At 42.9% G+C, this 17,634-nt stretch overlaps 3 protein-coding genes across 3 annotated transcripts; 1 reads left to right on the top strand and 2 right to left on the bottom strand.

The window, feature by feature from the left end:
* Positions 1 to 5,488: 5,488 nt before the first annotated feature.
* On the top strand, positions 5,489 to 6,791 carry nr0b2a (nuclear receptor subfamily 0, group B, member 2a). Its single transcript, XM_062399217.1, has 2 exons — positions 5,489 to 6,081; positions 6,182 to 6,791. The coding sequence occupies exons 1-2, from the start codon at positions 5,547 to 5,549 to the stop codon at positions 6,418 to 6,420; spliced, it is 774 nt and encodes a 257-aa protein (XP_062255201.1). The 5' UTR covers positions 5,489 to 5,546; the 3' UTR covers positions 6,421 to 6,791.
* Positions 6,792 to 9,009: 2,218 nt separating this feature from the next.
* kdf1a (keratinocyte differentiation factor 1a) lies at positions 9,010 to 13,930 on the bottom strand. Its single transcript, XM_062400142.1, has 4 exons — positions 13,585 to 13,930; positions 12,142 to 13,196; positions 11,673 to 11,747; positions 9,010 to 9,671 (listed from the first exon to the last, which is right to left on the bottom strand). The coding sequence occupies exons 2-4, from the start codon at positions 13,175 to 13,177 to the stop codon at positions 9,595 to 9,597; spliced, it is 1,188 nt and encodes a 395-aa protein (XP_062256126.1). The 5' UTR covers positions 13,178 to 13,196; positions 13,585 to 13,930; the 3' UTR covers positions 9,010 to 9,594.
* Positions 13,931 to 15,114: 1,184 nt separating this feature from the next.
* Positions 15,115 to 17,474, bottom strand: LOC133965633 (trophoblast glycoprotein-like). The gene is made up of 2 exons (XM_062400287.1): positions 16,882 to 17,474; positions 15,115 to 16,673 (listed from the first exon to the last, which is right to left on the bottom strand). The coding sequence occupies exons 1-2, from the start codon at positions 17,139 to 17,141 to the stop codon at positions 15,701 to 15,703; spliced, it is 1,233 nt and encodes a 410-aa protein (XP_062256271.1). The 5' UTR covers positions 17,142 to 17,474; the 3' UTR covers positions 15,115 to 15,700.
* Positions 17,475 to 17,634: the final 160 nt, after the last annotated feature.

Genomic DNA, 17,634 nt, shown 5'->3' with positions numbered 1-17,634 from the left:
TGTGCGACTACAGAACTGACGTCACATCCGCTTCCTGATTATATTATATTATATTATATTATATTATATTATATTATATTATATTATATAAATAAATGTATCTTTCTTTTTCATCACATTTATTTGCTTTTTCATTATTTGATTCTATATTTCCACCTTTAGGTTTGTGTCTTTTTTTATATTTATTATCTTTATGGCACATGTATAGCTCTATGTATGTATACGCGTCCAGTCTTCATGGTTGTTTATTTCTGTGTAACTCTCATACATTTCACATAAAAATAACAAACACAGAGGAGTTCTTAATGAAAGACACACAGATAGATCTTTAAAGATACTGTATGGTTAGATTCTCCTTGTTCTGTCTTTATCTCTCACAACAATATGTCATATCAAGTGTGAAACTACATACACCGAACAATCAATAATGGAGATCATCTCAGAAGTTTTGCACCACTGTTTCTTTGTCTTCTTAATTCAATCATGGCAATCCTATCCAAGCAAAAATTCCCCTGATTTCCAAGATATATGCTTGCGGAGATCACAAGCACTGTATCAGGGATGAGATCTTTAGCTTGTAAAGTTTCTCATATGTCAACGTAGTCTCATACACAGGCCACATCCGCAGTGTCAGACCAACACTCAGCTCTCTGATAACACAAATCTAAAAAAAATCGTGGTACAGAACAGACAAAATTGGATGAACCTATAAGTGGAGGTAGCCCCTTTGTTGGACAATTTCCCAAAACTGAAAATTGAGTCGTTACACTTGATAGATCATTAACAGTGGTTTATCCTGCAGCTTTGATCACAGTCAAACTTAAATGGAGAAACAAAACTGCAAGACTCAAATTAAATAAAAACACTCAGACTCAGTTTTAAATCCATTCTACAACAACACAAGATAAAGCTATTTATTCTCACTGACCATGACAAGACCCTAATTTGTTTAACTGTATTTTTCATTATTGAAATCTTTTACGTCTAGTCTTTCAGAGACACAACCATGACATATTCACTCAGAGTTCGTTGACCCAGCAGCAGCGAGGTCTTTAGCCTTCACCTCAGCTTTTATCATAGTGTTTTGATAGTAATAGGCTGTAAAACTAGAGTCGGGTGTCTGGACCCTGACATCACTTTACAAACCATATTAAACATTTAGTGTGCATTAGTGACAGCGCGTCTAACATGTGTGGAAAATGAAAGAAATTGTGATAAAAGCATCTCAATTTTACAGATTTAATTAGTTGTTGTTTAATGTTATATAATGTTATTTTTATATTTATAATCAAAATTCACCAGTGCTTGTACAGTAATGAAAGATAAAAACTATTCAGAGCTCTTCTGTATACTTTATTAGCTGAAAGACAGCAGAAATGTAAGAAAATGTTATTTAAAAACGTTTTAAAATGTCTAGACTTACTCTATCTTTTCACTTCCAAGTTACATGGGAAATTTTCCAGCACAGACAGACTACCAAAAAAAGTCAGTATTTACCCTGGAGAGATGAGATCTTTTAAAAAGTCTACCAAAAGTCAGTGATGTAGCTCATTGCTTTGAAGCTTTTGGCCTTAATAAATTAAGATACAGCATCACAATTAAACTGTATGGTTTGTTATGGTTGATTTATTTGTAGTACCAATACAATAACACTATATACATACATACATACATACATACATACATACATACATACATACATACATACATACATACATACATACATACATACATACATACATACATACATACATACATACATACATACATACATACATAGTATACCTTGCATTTTGGAAAATATAACTTATTTTACAAAATCATTATTTCAGTTTTTAACAAAAAGCTATTTTGATTTCTCAACTACCTCAGTGTCTCTTAACACAAAGCAGAAAAAAATCTGCCAAACTGAAAACCTGTGATAGTAAAATATGAGGGGGAACTCTAACTTGAGTATAACAAATTAACATTAAAAGTCTGACCAAGCAATGATTCCACCTGGTTGTTCTCTTAGTCATAACCCTGAGAGTACATGTGTTCAGGTTCATCTCAGTTGTGCTTTGAGAGGTACTTTAGGGACAAAGTAAAGAAAAAAATCTTGAAAACCTGACAGAGAAAATGATTTTAATTTGATTGTTTTGAAATGTGAGCTCGACAATCTGGGTCGGCTTTACTGCATAGGAGCTTTCTGTTATTGTCCTTGTAAGTTTACAAGATGTACATATAACTTTTATAGTGAACCTGACAGAGGTACTGAAAACATTTGATATGACTTCCAACAGTTTGCCCTCCTCTGTAATTTAATGATTTTTTTTCTGCCCCCTCGAGGATTGAAATGAACCCGCGGTAATAACTATCACCTTTGGGTCAATGACCCAGTGAAAAATGAACCTGGGCTGTATTAGCATGAAGTCAAGGTCAAGTGTCATGTTCCAGACATGGTGTCCATCACGCACACAGGTTAAACGGTCACACCGAGATTTCAATGACCTGGGGAAACAAAAAACCACACAAGAGAAAACCAAAGTCAATATTTGGTGGGAAAACTGACAAGAAAAGCAAACTAAGTTTCAGGGGATGGGATGGACGTGTTGACGCAGTTCTCTTCGAAATTATCCAGTGATTGTCCAAAACATATATTTCACACAGCGTTGACTTTGCTGTACTATAAAAGCAAAATACCGTAAGATATTTTTACAGTTTATATGTGTTTGAATAATGATAACAGCAGGTGCCTGCAGTTACATCACACGTCATCAGAGCCGGACTACTTTTGATTCCTTGAGCTAAGGTAAAACAACAGTTGCTCCACTTCTGGAGCGAAGGCCATTTTATTTTTATAGTCTTGGCGGAGATAAGCGTCTGTCCTCCGTGTCCGTCTCTGCCTGCTCCTAACCTCTATAAACACACACCTTATCACAAGCATTTACAACTGTCAGCCCGCTTCATGATGTCCGAGGGCGGCCGAGTGCATTATAGGTCACTCCACAGAGACTACCACATTCTCACAGATAAGAATGAATTGTTTTATTCAAGGCTGTGGTCCACATTTGATTGAGCTCCTGTTATTATGGATGTGTCACATCTGCCATGAATATAGAATCCGGGTGTATCATGGTCAGATCACCCCAGGAGGGAACATGAGGCTAGGAGACATATGCTGGAGTAACCTGCGAAAGAATGAGTAAAGGGAATGACGGAGAAAAACAAACATTCGGTGACTGGCGCTGCCAGTTTTGTCTGGCATGTAATCTCTTTATTGCAGTCATTCACCGCAGGGACTGACCTTGACTCCACTGTTCTCTGGTTCACATCTTCCTCTGCAGCTTCTTGGCTTGCGCAGCATTAAAAGTAAAGAGCATGATGTGGTATAAATAGTCACCTGTCACTATACAATGTGATAAATGTTCTTAGTAGGTTCATAGAGTTAAATGTACACATTAAAGCAGTGTGTAGTGGAACGTGTGCTGTTTGTTTATTTGTGACAACATTAAGTCATCTGCTTATCAGTCTCAAACCTCAGTGCCAGGCACAGAGGAGATCATAAATTAGGATAAACTCATTTAAATGACACGAGCAGGACATTGCACCACCTGTTACAGACGCCATAAACTGAAATCCCCTGGATTCTTGGGTTTCAGATTTTGGCCTCATGACCAAAGTAAAAAAAAAGTGAAACAAATCTGGACTCCACATCACTGTAATCTGATGCATATTAGATTCAGTTTTCTTTTAACCTTGCAGCCAATGTATTACAACTTAACACTGAAATGTGGGGGTCCAGCAGTTATATCAAGCTGCACCAAATTTCACACACTCATAGATATCAGTTTCCTGCATTTTCTCATCAAGATTTAGTTTTTGGCAATTTGGGAAAACGTAAAAAAAAAGAAGCCCTTTCTTGTGATGGTAAAGAAAGAGAAAAATTATCCCAGGATCTTCCCCTTCATCCAGAAAATGTAATTTGTTCTGTCCTCACCGAGGTCCCACCCTTCCACCAAGCTTCATGGAAATCCGTTCAGCAGTAAATAAACCAACTAACAGTTAAACAGACAGGTGGTGGGGGGGGGGGGGGGGGGGGACATGATCTCTTGGCATCGGTAAAAACTATGAAAGCCCCCAAACACCTGTAAAAAGGAACAAGCACTACATCCGGGACACGGCTCACTCTAAGTCATGTAGGCTTGAGATGATGAACCTCTCTACTGCTTATTAATAAAATCACAAAAAGTTGTAAAGATTAATGCCAATCCCTGCTTACAGCAACATAAGTATCCACTCTCTGACAAAGTATTTCAATATTTACAGATAAGAACTTTCTATATTGGTCAACTGTTCAAGGAAAGTGGAAACTATCCAAGACGTGATCCATCAAACATTTTGAAGCCCTGTTACCCATGAATTTGGAGGATCGGGATCAAAGTGGGGCTGGGATTGAGGTTTTGAGATTGTTGCAGAACAGTGGACAGTACATAAGTGAACACTGAATTTAAGAAGAAAAAATAAAAAATAAAATATTTTTTTACTTACTGTTTTAACCAGATCCCCCCCCCTTCTCCTTTAGTTGAGCCACTTTCCTTCATTCCACCTGGGGAGAATCTATGTTTATCCTAAATTCATGGAGCTACTTTCACAATCCATCCCAAGATATGTATTTTGACAAACTTCTCAAAATCTGACTTTACAGTCTTTCCATTAAGCTTACAGAACTCTCACTGACCAGTGGTAAAAACTGCAAGCCTCTGTAAAACACAACTTACTCGTCTGAGGAAAAAAATTACGTTTTATAGAAAATCACAACTCTTTACATGAATCTAACCTGACCTGAGGATCGGCAGCACAATCTCCTGTCTCATTTGATCCTATTGTCCATTAATGTATTTTTGAAACAGTTGTAATGTACAGTCGATGTGGTTGTGTATACGACATGAAAAACCAAACTCAAACTTAACCTGTGTTGTAGCAACACCTGATCATTGATTTTCATTTATTTCATGAATAACAAAAGGATATAAATGAAAAGAGGTTGTGTTGAGCACTTCCACAACAACCTTCAACCTACAATTATTTTTTTCATGATTCCCAGTGCTGCTGTGGCATTACAGTAAGAAAAAGAGGAGTGAACTGACAGGTCAATGCCCCGCTCTCCGCTCTGGCCTCTTTCCAGCTCTCCAGGTGTGAGCTGGCAGAGTGCAGGGACACAGCGAGGGGCTGATTACCTCTGCAGTCCTTGGTGGCTTGGTACTGCCTGGGTTAATGACACCGGTAACAAGATAAGGCCCAGCCCTATTGATATCCAGGCATTACTCCAACAGCTCCCCTTCATTGAGAAAAGCTTATCGGTTTCCCAGGGTTATTCCATCAGTCACCTGGCAGAGAACACCGTTGTTTTTCACTGAGGCTATATTGACAAGTCAAGGTCCACGGAGCAGGGTGGGTGGGTCGTATAAATACACGGACGAGTGGAGGCAGCGGCAGCAGAAGTCACCGGCTCATCCTCTGAGAGGACGCACCTTTAACTGAGTAGTATCTCTACGAGCTGTACAATGGATAACGGATGTCATTGCTCGGCCAGCGGCGACAGGCTGTCCAACCCTATCCTCTACAACATCCTGAGTCAGATGGAGAACAGCAAAGCCGTCGACAACAACTTCAACTACAACTCAGTGCCTCACAGGTGCAACTGTGAGCTGCGGCGGACTGTGTGCCTGAAAAGGCCCGTGGAGATTTGCAAAGAAGCTACGGCCGTTCTGGTGAAAACCGTGCACTTCATGAAGAACTTACCCGCTTTCAACCAGCTGCCGCCAAATGACCAGTTCTCACTGCTGAAGAGCTGCTGGGCACCGCTCTTCATCCTGGGTCTGGCCCAGGAGCACGTGGACTTTGAGGTGACGGACACCCCCGCCGACAGTATGCTGAAAAAGATTCTCCTCAACCGCCAGGAGAAGCTGGACACAGACAGAGAGCAGCCTACCATGGCCGGAGTCAGCAAACTCAAGTCCTGCCTAAAAAAGTTTTGGAGTTTGGATTTGAGTCCAAAGGAGTATGCATACCTCAAAGGCACAACGATATTTAACCCAGGTTTGTTTTGTACTAATATTTAAGAAGTTAAACAAAAACAATTCTCATTCTCAAAATCTACCTTACAAAAGCACTAACTCCCTGTCTTTCCCACCAACAGATGTACCAGATCTAAAGGCAGCTCTCTTTGTGGAAGGCCTGCAACAGGAGGCCCAGCACGCCCTCAGCGAGGTGGTCCAGCTCATCCAGCCCGGCCAGGAGCGCTTCGCTCGAATCCTCCTCACAGCCTCCCTGCTGCAGAGTATCACGCCCAGCCTCATCACTGAACTCTTCTTCCGGCCCGTGATAGGCCAGGCCAACCTGCTGGAGCTGCTGGTCGACATGCTCTTCTGCAGATAGAAGAGTGGGAACCGTCCAGGAGGGGGGGTGGAGTTCCTCACAGAGCGAATGCTGAACCTTTCTATTGACCAAACTCAGCAGCGGGTCCCTCAGGAAAGTCTGAGAGAAAAGCACTTGTGATAAAGACGATATGGATTGACCGAAATCCGAAGCTTGAAACTATGAATTTCTCCCAATGACACTGAAGCTGAGGTCACTGTAGAGCAGTGAGAAAAGACGTAGGTGCCGAAGAGCAAAGACGTGACTTTGCAGATCGGTCATTCACTGTTTCTCATGTTGAAGACTTTCTGTTTTTATGTCACTGTTGTAAATAAGGTTTCTCTTCCTTTACAGAACATTTCTAATAAATATATTTTTCTACACAAACCTAATGGTGAAGTCCTGTCTCAATGTTTGTCAAAGGAGCCAAACTTGAAACAACATTTGTTTTAAGCACCCGATAATGGCTCTTTGCCTCTGTTTAAACACCTTGTTTGTTGTTACTGACATGTTGTGCAGCCATTCGTTTGTTTAACACTGTCGACTCCTAATGATCAGGACAGTAAACAGTGGCTCAGGAGGTAGAGTGGGTCGTCCATTTAAGAGGCCAGACAGAGGTTTGATCTTCATCTCCTCCAGTCCAGATGCCCAAAGTGTCCATCGGCAAGACACTTAAAGAAAGTGCTGCATAAATGTGTATTAGTGTGAATTGGTGCATGACTTTAACTGTAAAGTGCTTTCATTGTTCTATATAGATAAAATCCCTCCCACCATTATCAATACTGCTGATCCTTTGAGGGTGGCAAAGGGAGCTGGAGCCGATCCCAGCCGACAGTGGGTGAGAGGCGGGGTACACCCTGGACACCAGCGTATCACCGGGTCAACATATATGGACAACAAAGAACCACTCACACTTACTTACTTTACTTCCTCGAACTGTGGGAGGAAGTACCCGGAGAAAACCTGGGTAACTGGAGAACATGTAATCTTCAAACAGAAAGGCCCAGGCAAACAAAGCAGGGATTCGACCTGGGAACCTTCTACCTGTCAGGAAACACTGCTAATCTCCATTTGCCAAATTACCATTAAAAAATCCAATCCCTTGAGCTTTGTGACCACTAATATTGCAGCATTATAATTTTTTAAGCTGTTTTTTTTCTCTAGTTGCACTTAGTCTCCCCCTTGTGGACGTTACTAGTAACCATGTGTTTACTCCCTTTTAGGACCTGACTTTACACACGCACACACACACACACACACACACGCACACGCACACACACACACACACACACACACACACACACACACACACACACACACACACACACACACACACAACCATTTACCAAAATAAAAGCCCTACACTAAACAATCAATCACAGTTGGAGAAGCAGTTGACTGCTGAACCAGGTGTCCTAAAAATGTTGGTCTGCTGCTTCAGCCGAGCTCCAGGCTGTATTTGATACAGAAACAAGCCCTCTTGATTCACCCGGCTCGTGGTATGCTCGTTGTGAAACTCTGAGACTTAAACATGACAACTCATACAGGTAAAACAGGAATGTGCTGGTGGGGGCAGAGAGCCAGAGGAAACGGGGTTACACAGGTTAACTGCGACTCGACGCAAACACAACAGAAGATCTACTATCACACCTTTTCTGTGAAGAACAACACAGACCAACAACTCATTTTCAGTTTACTGGGTTTTGCTGGGTGGAAATCCTTTTTTCTTACAGATGAGTGGGACATTTTTTTACCTATTTTTGTCTAAACCACATGGTGCAACTTGTTCTGTCCTGCAGGAGGTTTTCAGGCGGAAGTTGTGACATTGCTGCACAAAACATACATATTCCTGCGAATTAGAAAAGCAATCTAAATATAATCCCAACGGCTAATATGCAAGTGGAGCAATTTCTATTGAAGTAAATTACATTTGTTGTGTTATTGGTGTTAAATATGTGCGTTAGATGTTTGGATCAACAACAGACCTGTCGTCTTAAGGCTTCCTACTATAAGAGTGAGGTGATCTTGAAGAACACATTACTGGATTAAAATACAGTTCATTGCATTTGATCCACAGTAAAAGTCTCAATCAGGCTGCTTTTCTGCACTGCTTCTTCCCTCTGCAATAAATGACAAAGACAAACCCCCGGATTTTATTTCCTTTCTGTCAGAACCAGCCAAACGAGTTCCTTCTTTTGCTGAGGGCGGAAAAAGGCAGCCTGGTGCACGAAGTGACCTTGGGGAGAAGAGCTCGACAACAGTAATCCCTGAGATAAAGAAGAAAAGAAGACTTAAGGACCTCTCTTGTGAATCTGACTCATTGAAATAAGATCATTTATGATAATAAAAGCTGCATTACCTCTAATTAGACAATGTATACATATGGTTGCAGCTTGTGTAGATAGACAAAACAAACAAGGTGACAGAAAGAACTACATTAAATCAGGAAACCGGTTTAATGCAGTGGCTCATCTATATCCACAGGCTGTTTTGAAAGAGTTAATTCTCAAGCATGTTTTTAGATAATCCAGCAACAACATTATAACCAGTTAACCCTTTTAATGTTGTGGCTGATGGATGTAATTTCCTTGACGAATACAGTGGAAAAGGTATAAACAAGCACAGAGATTTTATTTAGTTAAAAACAGCACTTATCTCGAGAATAAAAAAAAAAGCTGTGGCCAAATGCTACACATGGTTAAACAACCCAGGAAGTAACATGGACTTTAAAAATATGTACAACCCAAAAAAATATGGCTTAACAACACAGTTTTCAGAAACATGCCTCTAAGGAGTCTAAATGGCAGGAGTCAATAAACCTGCACGTACGGTGCATTGGCAGCGGCTTGCAAAAACAATCACAGGCAAGAATGAGGACGGTTACATTGACTGCTAAGACTGCGTGGAGTGTAGTCACGTCTCTTTTTCTGAAAACAGCTCCAAATACTGCGTACTAATACATAAACACTTTGTCTCTCCTTGTATTCAAAAAGAAGTTTCCCAAGTGGCACATTTGCTGGAAAGATTAAACGTCCTTGAATTTTAACGAAACATTAGACCACTAAAAGGAGGAGTTCAACAGCCCAGACGATGCTCCGCTCAGTAACAGAATAAATGACAGGAGAGGGGTTCAATTGTCCATCGTGACGCCTACATCCCTCGACAGCGTAGGTACTTGTTCTTCTGCGCTGCCCCTCATAGGAGCAGAGGAGCGCCTGAAGAGTTGGTGTCTTGGTGGCAGGGTGAGTAGGCTGTGGTGGTGCTGGAGTACGCTACGAGAGAAAGTACAAGTTTGAATGCACTGAAAGCAAAAAGAAACGTAGAAGTAATAAAGAGATTTTACCACAGTGATATTAGCATCGGAAAGGCTGCTGATGGTGCAGAAAATCGCCAGGCACGATACGACATGTTTTTTAATTAAATTAGTTTCACCAAAGTAAAACTGCAATTGCTGTACTGCCACTGGCAAGTACTGCTCTTAGAGAGGTGATGTCCTGAAGTGAAGCGTGGGCGTCACAGAGCGAGCAGCAATTTGGCAACATTTCAAAAATATTTAGTCCCACACGTTAAATGGCAACTTCCTTTTCCAAGGGGTGGAGTAAATTGTTGTGTTTTCCTCCCATGTATTTGTTTGTGTTGTCTTTCAGATAACCAGATAATCACAGAAGTAAATTATCTGTATGTTTGTTTTTCAAAGGATTCAACCTGAGCCAGGCCAAACAACAATGTAAGCAATCATCACTTCTAGAATGGCTGGACAAGTGAACAACAAACAAGAGGATTCTCTGCCCGGACGCATTCAACGACACAGAAATCCTAATGTGTAAATTCTGCTGCAGAGATCACACGGTTTTGTTTGCAGCACATCTTCACTGGCATTGGCCATTAGCACAAAAAGCTCTCTTAATATCTTTGTCTAGATCTTCTTTGTGTATGGCACCTTTCCATCTCCTTTTTGCATCTGTTGCATGGTAGAAGGGACATCAACACGCCCTCTAAGTCACACAGAATCCTCTGATGGCTCTCCTGTTGTGTTTTATCCTCTAAATTCAACATTTGCTTTATCACATACAGCCCATCCAGAGGTTATTATCTGGAGTTCAGTGCAGGCCCGAAAGCAGATTTAGAGGAGCAAAAGTAGCACGGTACAGTACTTAGTTATATTTCATGCAAACAAGGTGAGGTTTTAAATGTGGATTGATTCCAGGACGTTGACGCATCCTGAGGCAGAGATGTGAAAGTTGTAGAAACACAATGTGGTGTACCCTCATTCAAAGACAGGTAACAGGACACTCCTTCCTTTTAGCAGCCTCTTTGCAGAACAACAACAAAGAGAGAGAGAGAGAGAGAGAGAGAGAGAGAGAGAGACGTGTGGTAATCAATCTGTAACCCAAGTTATTCGCTAAAATTACATAATAAACCGGGGGAGACATTATGTGGCATATATTTAATGTGACCTGATCTGCAAGCTTTTAGCAGGCGGTGTGTAGTGTGACCGCTGAGCTGCAGGGAAGAAAGAGGCAGATTTATAGGTTGGTGTAAGGTGGCAGATGAGGGGAGGAGGTAGCTAATGAGCGCAGGATTGTAATATGCAGAGAAAAGGAAAGGAATGCGGGGCTTTCAATGTTTAAAGAGTGGTATGCTACTGGAAAGCAGAGAGCAGGTGAGAAAATGCCTGCAGCTGCAGCAGGTACAAAGGATTGCAAGGACTGAGCCTCACGTATTGGTTCACTCACAGGTAAGGTGGTAATTATACCTCAATGACCGTGACAAAAGTCTGTAGCTCCGTGAGCCCAATAAACCCAATTAAAGGTCCAGTCTGTCAGATTCAGGTGAAAGGGATCTAGGGACAGAAATTGAATATACAATAATGCTAGTGATGTTTTAACAAGTGTGTTTCATCTCAATTATACAAATTGGAGTTTTCTTTACCCTAGAATGGTCCTTTATATTGAAACATAACATCGGGGGGGTCCTCTCTATGGAGGCCCCCATGTTTTTTGTAGTAGCCCAGACTGGACTAACTAAACACCCTTTGAGATTTTATAACAACTGAAGTCTACAACAGGGTCCCTTTCATGTTTGGAAGGGGAGGATGAAGTGAAAGGTGTTCAGCTGCAAAATCGGCTTCACAACTTTATGTCACTCAAATCCACACACTGCGACTTTAAGATTCGGATGTGCTTCTTTTTCGTGCTTATTTTTCTTCCACTCAAAAGGAAGATGCAAAAGGTTCTGCGCCTCCGATGAGGGAAACTCCCACACGTACTCACTTTTCCCGCTGTAATGTCTCATCTTCCTCGCCAGCTCGTCCGACGGCGTCTGCTCCGACACCTTCACCTCTGGAACTGCAGCGGGAGACAAAACAAAACAGGCGGGATGAAGCAGACGAGGAGCTTCGACAACCTGACATCCTGATTTGATTAATAATCCGTTCATCCTGTCTATTGTGCAACATGCTGGAGGAGACAGCAGGTGCCTGTATCAGCTTGCCTCAGATTAACTGATTGTTATTAGGTCATCAAAATGCCGGGCATATCAGGGTTTAAAAGAACAAGCCAAACAAAGGAGTTTCAGCAGCGTTCCAACAGACGCCATGAGTCATTAAAGGAAGTCGGGTGAGGTGATCGGAATATCTAGTGGGTTGCAGCCTGGAGGCGGCGAATAGCCAGGTTGTCACATGGTATAACTACTTAAACAGCAGTAATCATTAGTGTTAATTGGTTTAACTAATATTCTTACAGTCACTGCTAATGAAGGTGTTGGTCATGGTCTCGTTGCCACTGTCAGGGAGAGTCCCGTCGCTCCTCCCATTCGGACGCTGCCCCGTGGACTGGTGGCTCTTGTTCCGCTTGCCCTTGCGCGTGCTGATGCGAATGACCCCATGCACCAGCTTGCACTCGGCCTCCTGCTCCTCCAGGTTGTAATCCTGGGCGATGCTGTAGATGAGCTCGCTGATCTCGATGGTCTTGCGCGAGAAGGACGAGTCCGAGGTGCACTTGGCCAGCTGGTCGATCTGGTGCAGGGCGTACAGCTCCAGCAGCTTCTTGGTGATGAGCGAGTCAATGTCTGTGCCCGTGTCGCTCAGGTCGTCCAGGTCATAGTCCTCCCGGGACAACAGGCTGGTGTTGCTGACCGGCCGGTCGCTCTCCCCTCTGCCCGGCGCACGGGTCCGTTTGGGGGCGGCCACCGGATACCTGACCGTCTGGCCTGCGATGCGCACATCCGGGTAGCGGAAGCTGTCACTCGTGGGCAATTTGGAGGCTTTGGTGACTTTGCTGGACTCCAGAGGAATGCCACAGGTGGGGTTGGACACGGCCATGCGATTGGTGGGGTGAGGCTCGCTGCTCATCTTAGGGGGATTGTCTGTGGAGCTCTCGTTGACAGGCAGGCAGGGCTCCCGGCTGCCATAAAATCCACAGGTTAGTACACAGCAGATAAGAGCCTTGCAGCTGCTCCAGCCCATAGAGGCACAGGAGCCACAGGCATGTCTGGTGGCAGGCGTGTTGTCTGCCGACCCAGGGATAAATCCTATAGTCTCAGAGCCCCGGGCCGTGCCGTTTCGTGCGTGGCCCTTGCTGCGGCCGTACTTGTTCTCTGGACACCGGGAGTGGCCGGTGTGGGGCTCGTGCAGATGCTCCCCATGAGGATCCTTGTAGGACTCTTGGCTCTCCCTGGATATCGTCCGGCTCTGCCTGTACTTGTCTGCCTTGGAGCCGGAGCTGTGGTGCTTGTGGTGGCGGGACGCCTGGGGAGCCCCTGTGCTGTGGCCAGGCATGGCTCAGAGGGCCCGGGACCTGGTGAGGGACAGACACGCAGACAGGATGTAGAAATAATAGCCAGATGTAAAGTAAAACTGCCCCTGTTGTTGCCACACAAGTGTTTGCAGCATAAAAGGCACCATAGTATAATGAAAACAGTCTGCATTCATGTAGGAGACACTCAGTCCTAAGTGAAGTAGAGTAAGTTCCCATGTTACCCTCAGAATGTAAATAAAGCAGAATGTAAATAAACCAGACCAGCTGGATTGATTGCTGGCCTGATAATGTTTTGGGCCATTTCGTCGCGCCCTTGGAAGCTTGTTTGGCCTCCGGTGAAATGAGCAGGGGGGAAAAAGCTGTTTCACACCGAACCCCCTTCAACTTTTATCCGCTTTTCATGTAACTCAACAGATTATGAACTTACCGCATAAGAGGAAACAGTGGCGGTTGTCTTTCACTCCAGGCAACTCGTCCAGCGAGCAAACCGCGGAAGTCTCGGGGAGAAAACTTCCCTGTGCCTCCGTTTCAACGGGAGAAAATCGAAACGTCTCTTTGCCGCCCACAGGTTTTTTTCCCCCCAGGTGACTCGACTTCCAGCGACTCGCACGTTTCACACACCTGAAGGAGAAGCGCCGAGCCCGGGCACCGCTCAGACACACGCGTCCTGTTCTCTCGTGGAAAAGAAGAGTGAAGGGAAAAAGTCGTGTGGAGCTGAGTCTCCAGTGTTTGTCTCTTACCTGCCGACACAGTTAGTCCCGCGTCATACCTGCTCCCACCCACAGGTGGCGCATGACGTCACGCGAGGCGGATAAAAGAGCAGAGAAGAAGGAGAGGGATTTCAAAATAAAGAGCTGTTAAAAATTGAACAGCTTATGACAGTGAGAATCTGAATATTTTGTTTGAACTTATGTTATCCATTGGCATTAAAAGGGTTTCTTTATTTTCTCTTTAGGAATTTTTGAGTCTGCATATTGATGTTGTGTAGTCTCTGTTGTGAAGATGAAAAAAAAGTAAAAGGGATTTATAATGTAAAAATAATAAAATAATGCAAAATACAACAGTTTATAACAAAGTGAATCTTTTTATAAATATTGTTGGAATTGTTTCTCTTTTTTTATCTCTTTGTATATTTTATTTACATTTTGCACATTTATGTTGTTGTCTCTGTCGTGAGTAATACAGATTTAAAACAGATTTAAAACCAAAAATCTCTACAACAACAGCTGGTAAGGATTTGTATATTTAAGGCCTGAGCACTGACAGGCACTGACAGACAGAAAAGCCTATTGAAATTGAAAGGTTTATTATTATTATTTTTCAGGCAAATTAATTGGCTTTTTGAGGGCTTTAACATGCTCAAATTGTTAGAAAATTTGCAGAAAATTAGAAAGTGGTGAAAATGTACTTTTTATTTATTTTGTGTTATTTATTTATTTATATTTTTTTAATAAAAAAGAAAAAATATATTTACCTCCTGCGCAGAAGCGTACTGCGCACTTCCTGCACAGTAGTGGAATGCGCTGGAATAATTCAATTTATTTTTTCAATTTAATTTAATTAAATTTTTGTATTTATCTATTTTTGATTTTAAATTTAAATAGTTTAAAACACACACACACACACACACACACACACACACACACACACACACACACACACACACACACACACACACACACACACACACACACACACACACACACACACACACCCCCCCCCCCCCCCTTTAGGTGGCCCTGACAGAGGTGCACAGCTGCAGAGCTAGCAGGTGTATTTCCAAATATCTTTCATTCTGCCCTATTTTTCCTCTATGGAAACACTTAATCACACACTGTGTGGATTGAAATAGCAGGGCCACCTCACCTGGTGTAATGAACAACTGAACAAATGAGCATCTGTGTAGCACAGTGTGGAGCAGGTTCGCTGCGGTCACATAAAAGACGTGAACAAGATATTTAAATCAATGTGGTTTAATTTACCATTAATGTAAATACAGGCTTCATATCATATGCTGGCTTCTTCTAATCCTTTGACCATCTTAATACAGGTCCCACTATGAAGACTATATGCAAATTAAAGATACACAGCTAATAGAATATAAGGACTGATATTGTTTATATGAAATTATAGAAAATCTAATAAATACTTATTCTTAAATTTACTGGATGTGTATGGATTACAGTATTTTAGGTCAACATTCTTTTCCATGCTACTCTAGCATCTGCAGTATGTCCAGATATATAAAGAAATAATGGCAAAAAACACAACACTTAAACACTAACTGAGATGTTTTTCTTATGTAATTTCAATGTTGCTTATGTATTATAATCTTATAAAAGTTTTGAAAAACATACAATATTAATGTCATTTTAACGTTGTAGTGCCTCACAAACACAAAGGCACTTTTTGTGGGAGAATTAAGTGTCATAGCTGCATTATGTACAAGAAGATTAAAAGCATAAAACTAATTTAAACATGTTTTGTCCTAAACTATTTATATCTACATCTAGCTCATATTATGTCAGATCATTTTAGTTTCATTAATGCCCAGGGGAGGACGTGGCCACCTTTTTAACCTGCATGATCGTGGGATCCTGGACAATACACGTGTCACTCGGCAGCTGATGTGACCGAGTTGATTTTAAATGCCCTTGTGCCCTGCTGCCGGTGTTGTCTGCTGGGAGTTGGCCCAGCCGGGGGTCCGAGTCAATTTCATAGCGGTAGTGGTATCCCTCCAGAATGTCTCTGCAGGCTTCCCTCATTTCGGTGATCCACTTCCTCATACGTTCGCGATTCAGGTAGAGCACAAACAGAAATACCATGCCCACGAGCCCCAGCACCAGCCCCAGGAAAACATAGGATGTCTGCAGGGTGAGGTCATCCGTCTCCGCCTGGACTGGGACAACACATCCATTGGCCTGGACACTGAGCCCCCGCAGCCGGGTGTTGGTCAACGCTCTTGGTGAGGAGCATCTCACAGCGTCCACATCTACCTGAGCTCTTGATTTGTTCAGCCAGGTGACAAAATCACGGATTTCACAGTAGCAAGTGTAAGGGTTGTTACCGAGAAGGATGCGGATGTTGCCGAGCTTCTCCAGCTCCTGCAGAGAATCAGCCCTGAATGTCATGAAGGCGTTCTTTGTGAGGTCCAGCAGCTCCAGGTGGTTCAGGCCGGAGAAGGTCCCACTGTAGACGGCCACCAGGGAGTTGTTCGCAAGGAAGAGCTGCTGCAGGTTGGGGAGGTGAGAGAACATCCCCGGGGGCACCAGGGCGAGGTGGTTCCCGGAGAGGTCAAGGCGGAGAAGCCCCCTGAGGCCACCCCAGCGAAGGGCCGTGGTGAGGTCCATCAGGGCGGTGAAGTTGTAGAGCGAGCGGCTCAGGTTGAGCTCCTGAAGGGGACTGCCGGGTATGCTGAGGGCCTCGGGATGGATGAGAGCCAGCTGGTTCCCACTGAGGTCCAGGAAACGAAGGTTGACCAGGGCAGAGAAGCTGTGGGACTCCATCTCTTTAATCCTGTGAAGACGACTAACATTGTAACATCTGCCACATTTAATATCATCCTCACACTTCCAGTCACCATGCTGTCAACGCAAATAAAAGCCTCATCAGCACAGACATAGACACTTTATTTATCAAATGCAATTGGACAAAGTTAAAGTCATATTGTCCAAATATGGCTGAATAAACAGGAATGAAACAGACAGATCACTGTCATTCTCACCTATTTTTGCTTAAAATAATGTTGGTGACATTCTCCATCTCTGTAAAGGAGTCAGGTGCAATCTGCTGAATGTTATTCCCTGTGATAAAGACAGTCCTCGTGTATCCTGGAATACTTTGGGGCACCGAGAGCAGATCCTTAGAAACGCATTTCACCGTGCGAGTGACAGCAAAACACTCGCAGCCGTAGGGACACTCCAAGCACTGGTATGGTGCACAAAGCAGAATTCCCAAAAACGCAAAGAGGGCGAAAGTACACATCTCGAAAAATAAGTTATTAAATTAAACAGAACACAAACATGTTAACTACAAAAGAGTAAAACTTGGTTGCATGTAAAGGAAATTCAAAAAATTTGATTTTAAGCTCTAGCTCCCACAAAGTAATCAAATACTGCAGAGGCGGCAAACACTGCTCGCGCCAGCATCAGTCCCTTCCTCATCTGCTCCACTGTGGGAGTAAAGGTTCCCTTAAATCGATGGTGGTTCATTTCACGCAGAATCTGCTGGAGGAAAAAAAGGTACGTGGTTCCCTTAAAGGTACAGAGGACGATCAGGGCGTCCACAGCCTGTGACCTACACATGTGACACGAGGACAAGTGTGTGTGTGTGTGTGTGTGTGGGGGGGGGGGGCTCCAGCACATCCAGAGTAAAGTTACAAAAACAGAAATTTAAAACTGATAGAGATACAATAATAATATATACTACTATCAATATACACATAGCATTTAAATAAACTGATTAAATAAATTATATT

The sequence above is a fragment of the Platichthys flesus genome, chromosome 11 (genome assembly GCF_949316205.1).
Source record: "Platichthys flesus chromosome 11, fPlaFle2.1, whole genome shotgun sequence".
NCBI classification, from domain to species: Eukaryota; Metazoa; Chordata; class Actinopteri; order Pleuronectiformes; family Pleuronectidae; genus Platichthys; species Platichthys flesus.
The sequence above is the reverse complement of the archived record's forward strand: the minus strand, read 5'-3'. Positions and strand labels throughout refer to the sequence as shown.

What these genes read in the sequence shown, in the direction of transcription:
- nr0b2a (XM_062399217.1), top strand. Translation starts at nt 5,547, where the DNA reads ATGGATAACGGATGTCATTGCTCGGCCAGCGGCGACAGGCTGTCCAAC. An exon ending in CACAACGATATTTAACCCAG is followed by an intron (nt 6,082 to 6,181) that starts GTTTGTTTTGTA and finishes TCCCACCAACAG; the next exon opens with ATGTACCAGATCTAAAGGCA.
- kdf1a (XM_062400142.1), bottom strand. Translation starts at nt 13,177, where the DNA reads ATGCCTGGCCACAGCACAGGGGCTCCCCAGGCGTCCCGCCACCACAAG. An exon ending in CACCTTCATTAGCAGTGACT is followed by an intron (nt 11,748 to 12,141) that starts GTAAGAATATTA and finishes CTCCCGCTGCAG; the next exon opens with TTCCAGAGGTGAAGGTGTCG. An exon ending in GAGACATTACAGCGGGAAAA is followed by an intron (nt 9,672 to 11,672) that starts GTGAGTACGTGT and finishes TTTCTCTCGTAG; the next exon opens with CGTACTCCAGCACCACCACA.
- LOC133965633 (XM_062400287.1), bottom strand. Translation starts at nt 17,141, where the DNA reads ATGTGTACTTTCGCCCTCTTTGCGTTTTTGGGAATTCTGCTTTGTGCA. An exon ending in ATTATTTTAAGCAAAAATAG is followed by an intron (nt 16,674 to 16,881) that starts GTGAGAATGACA and finishes TCGTCTTCACAG; the next exon opens with GATTAAAGAGATGGAGTCCC.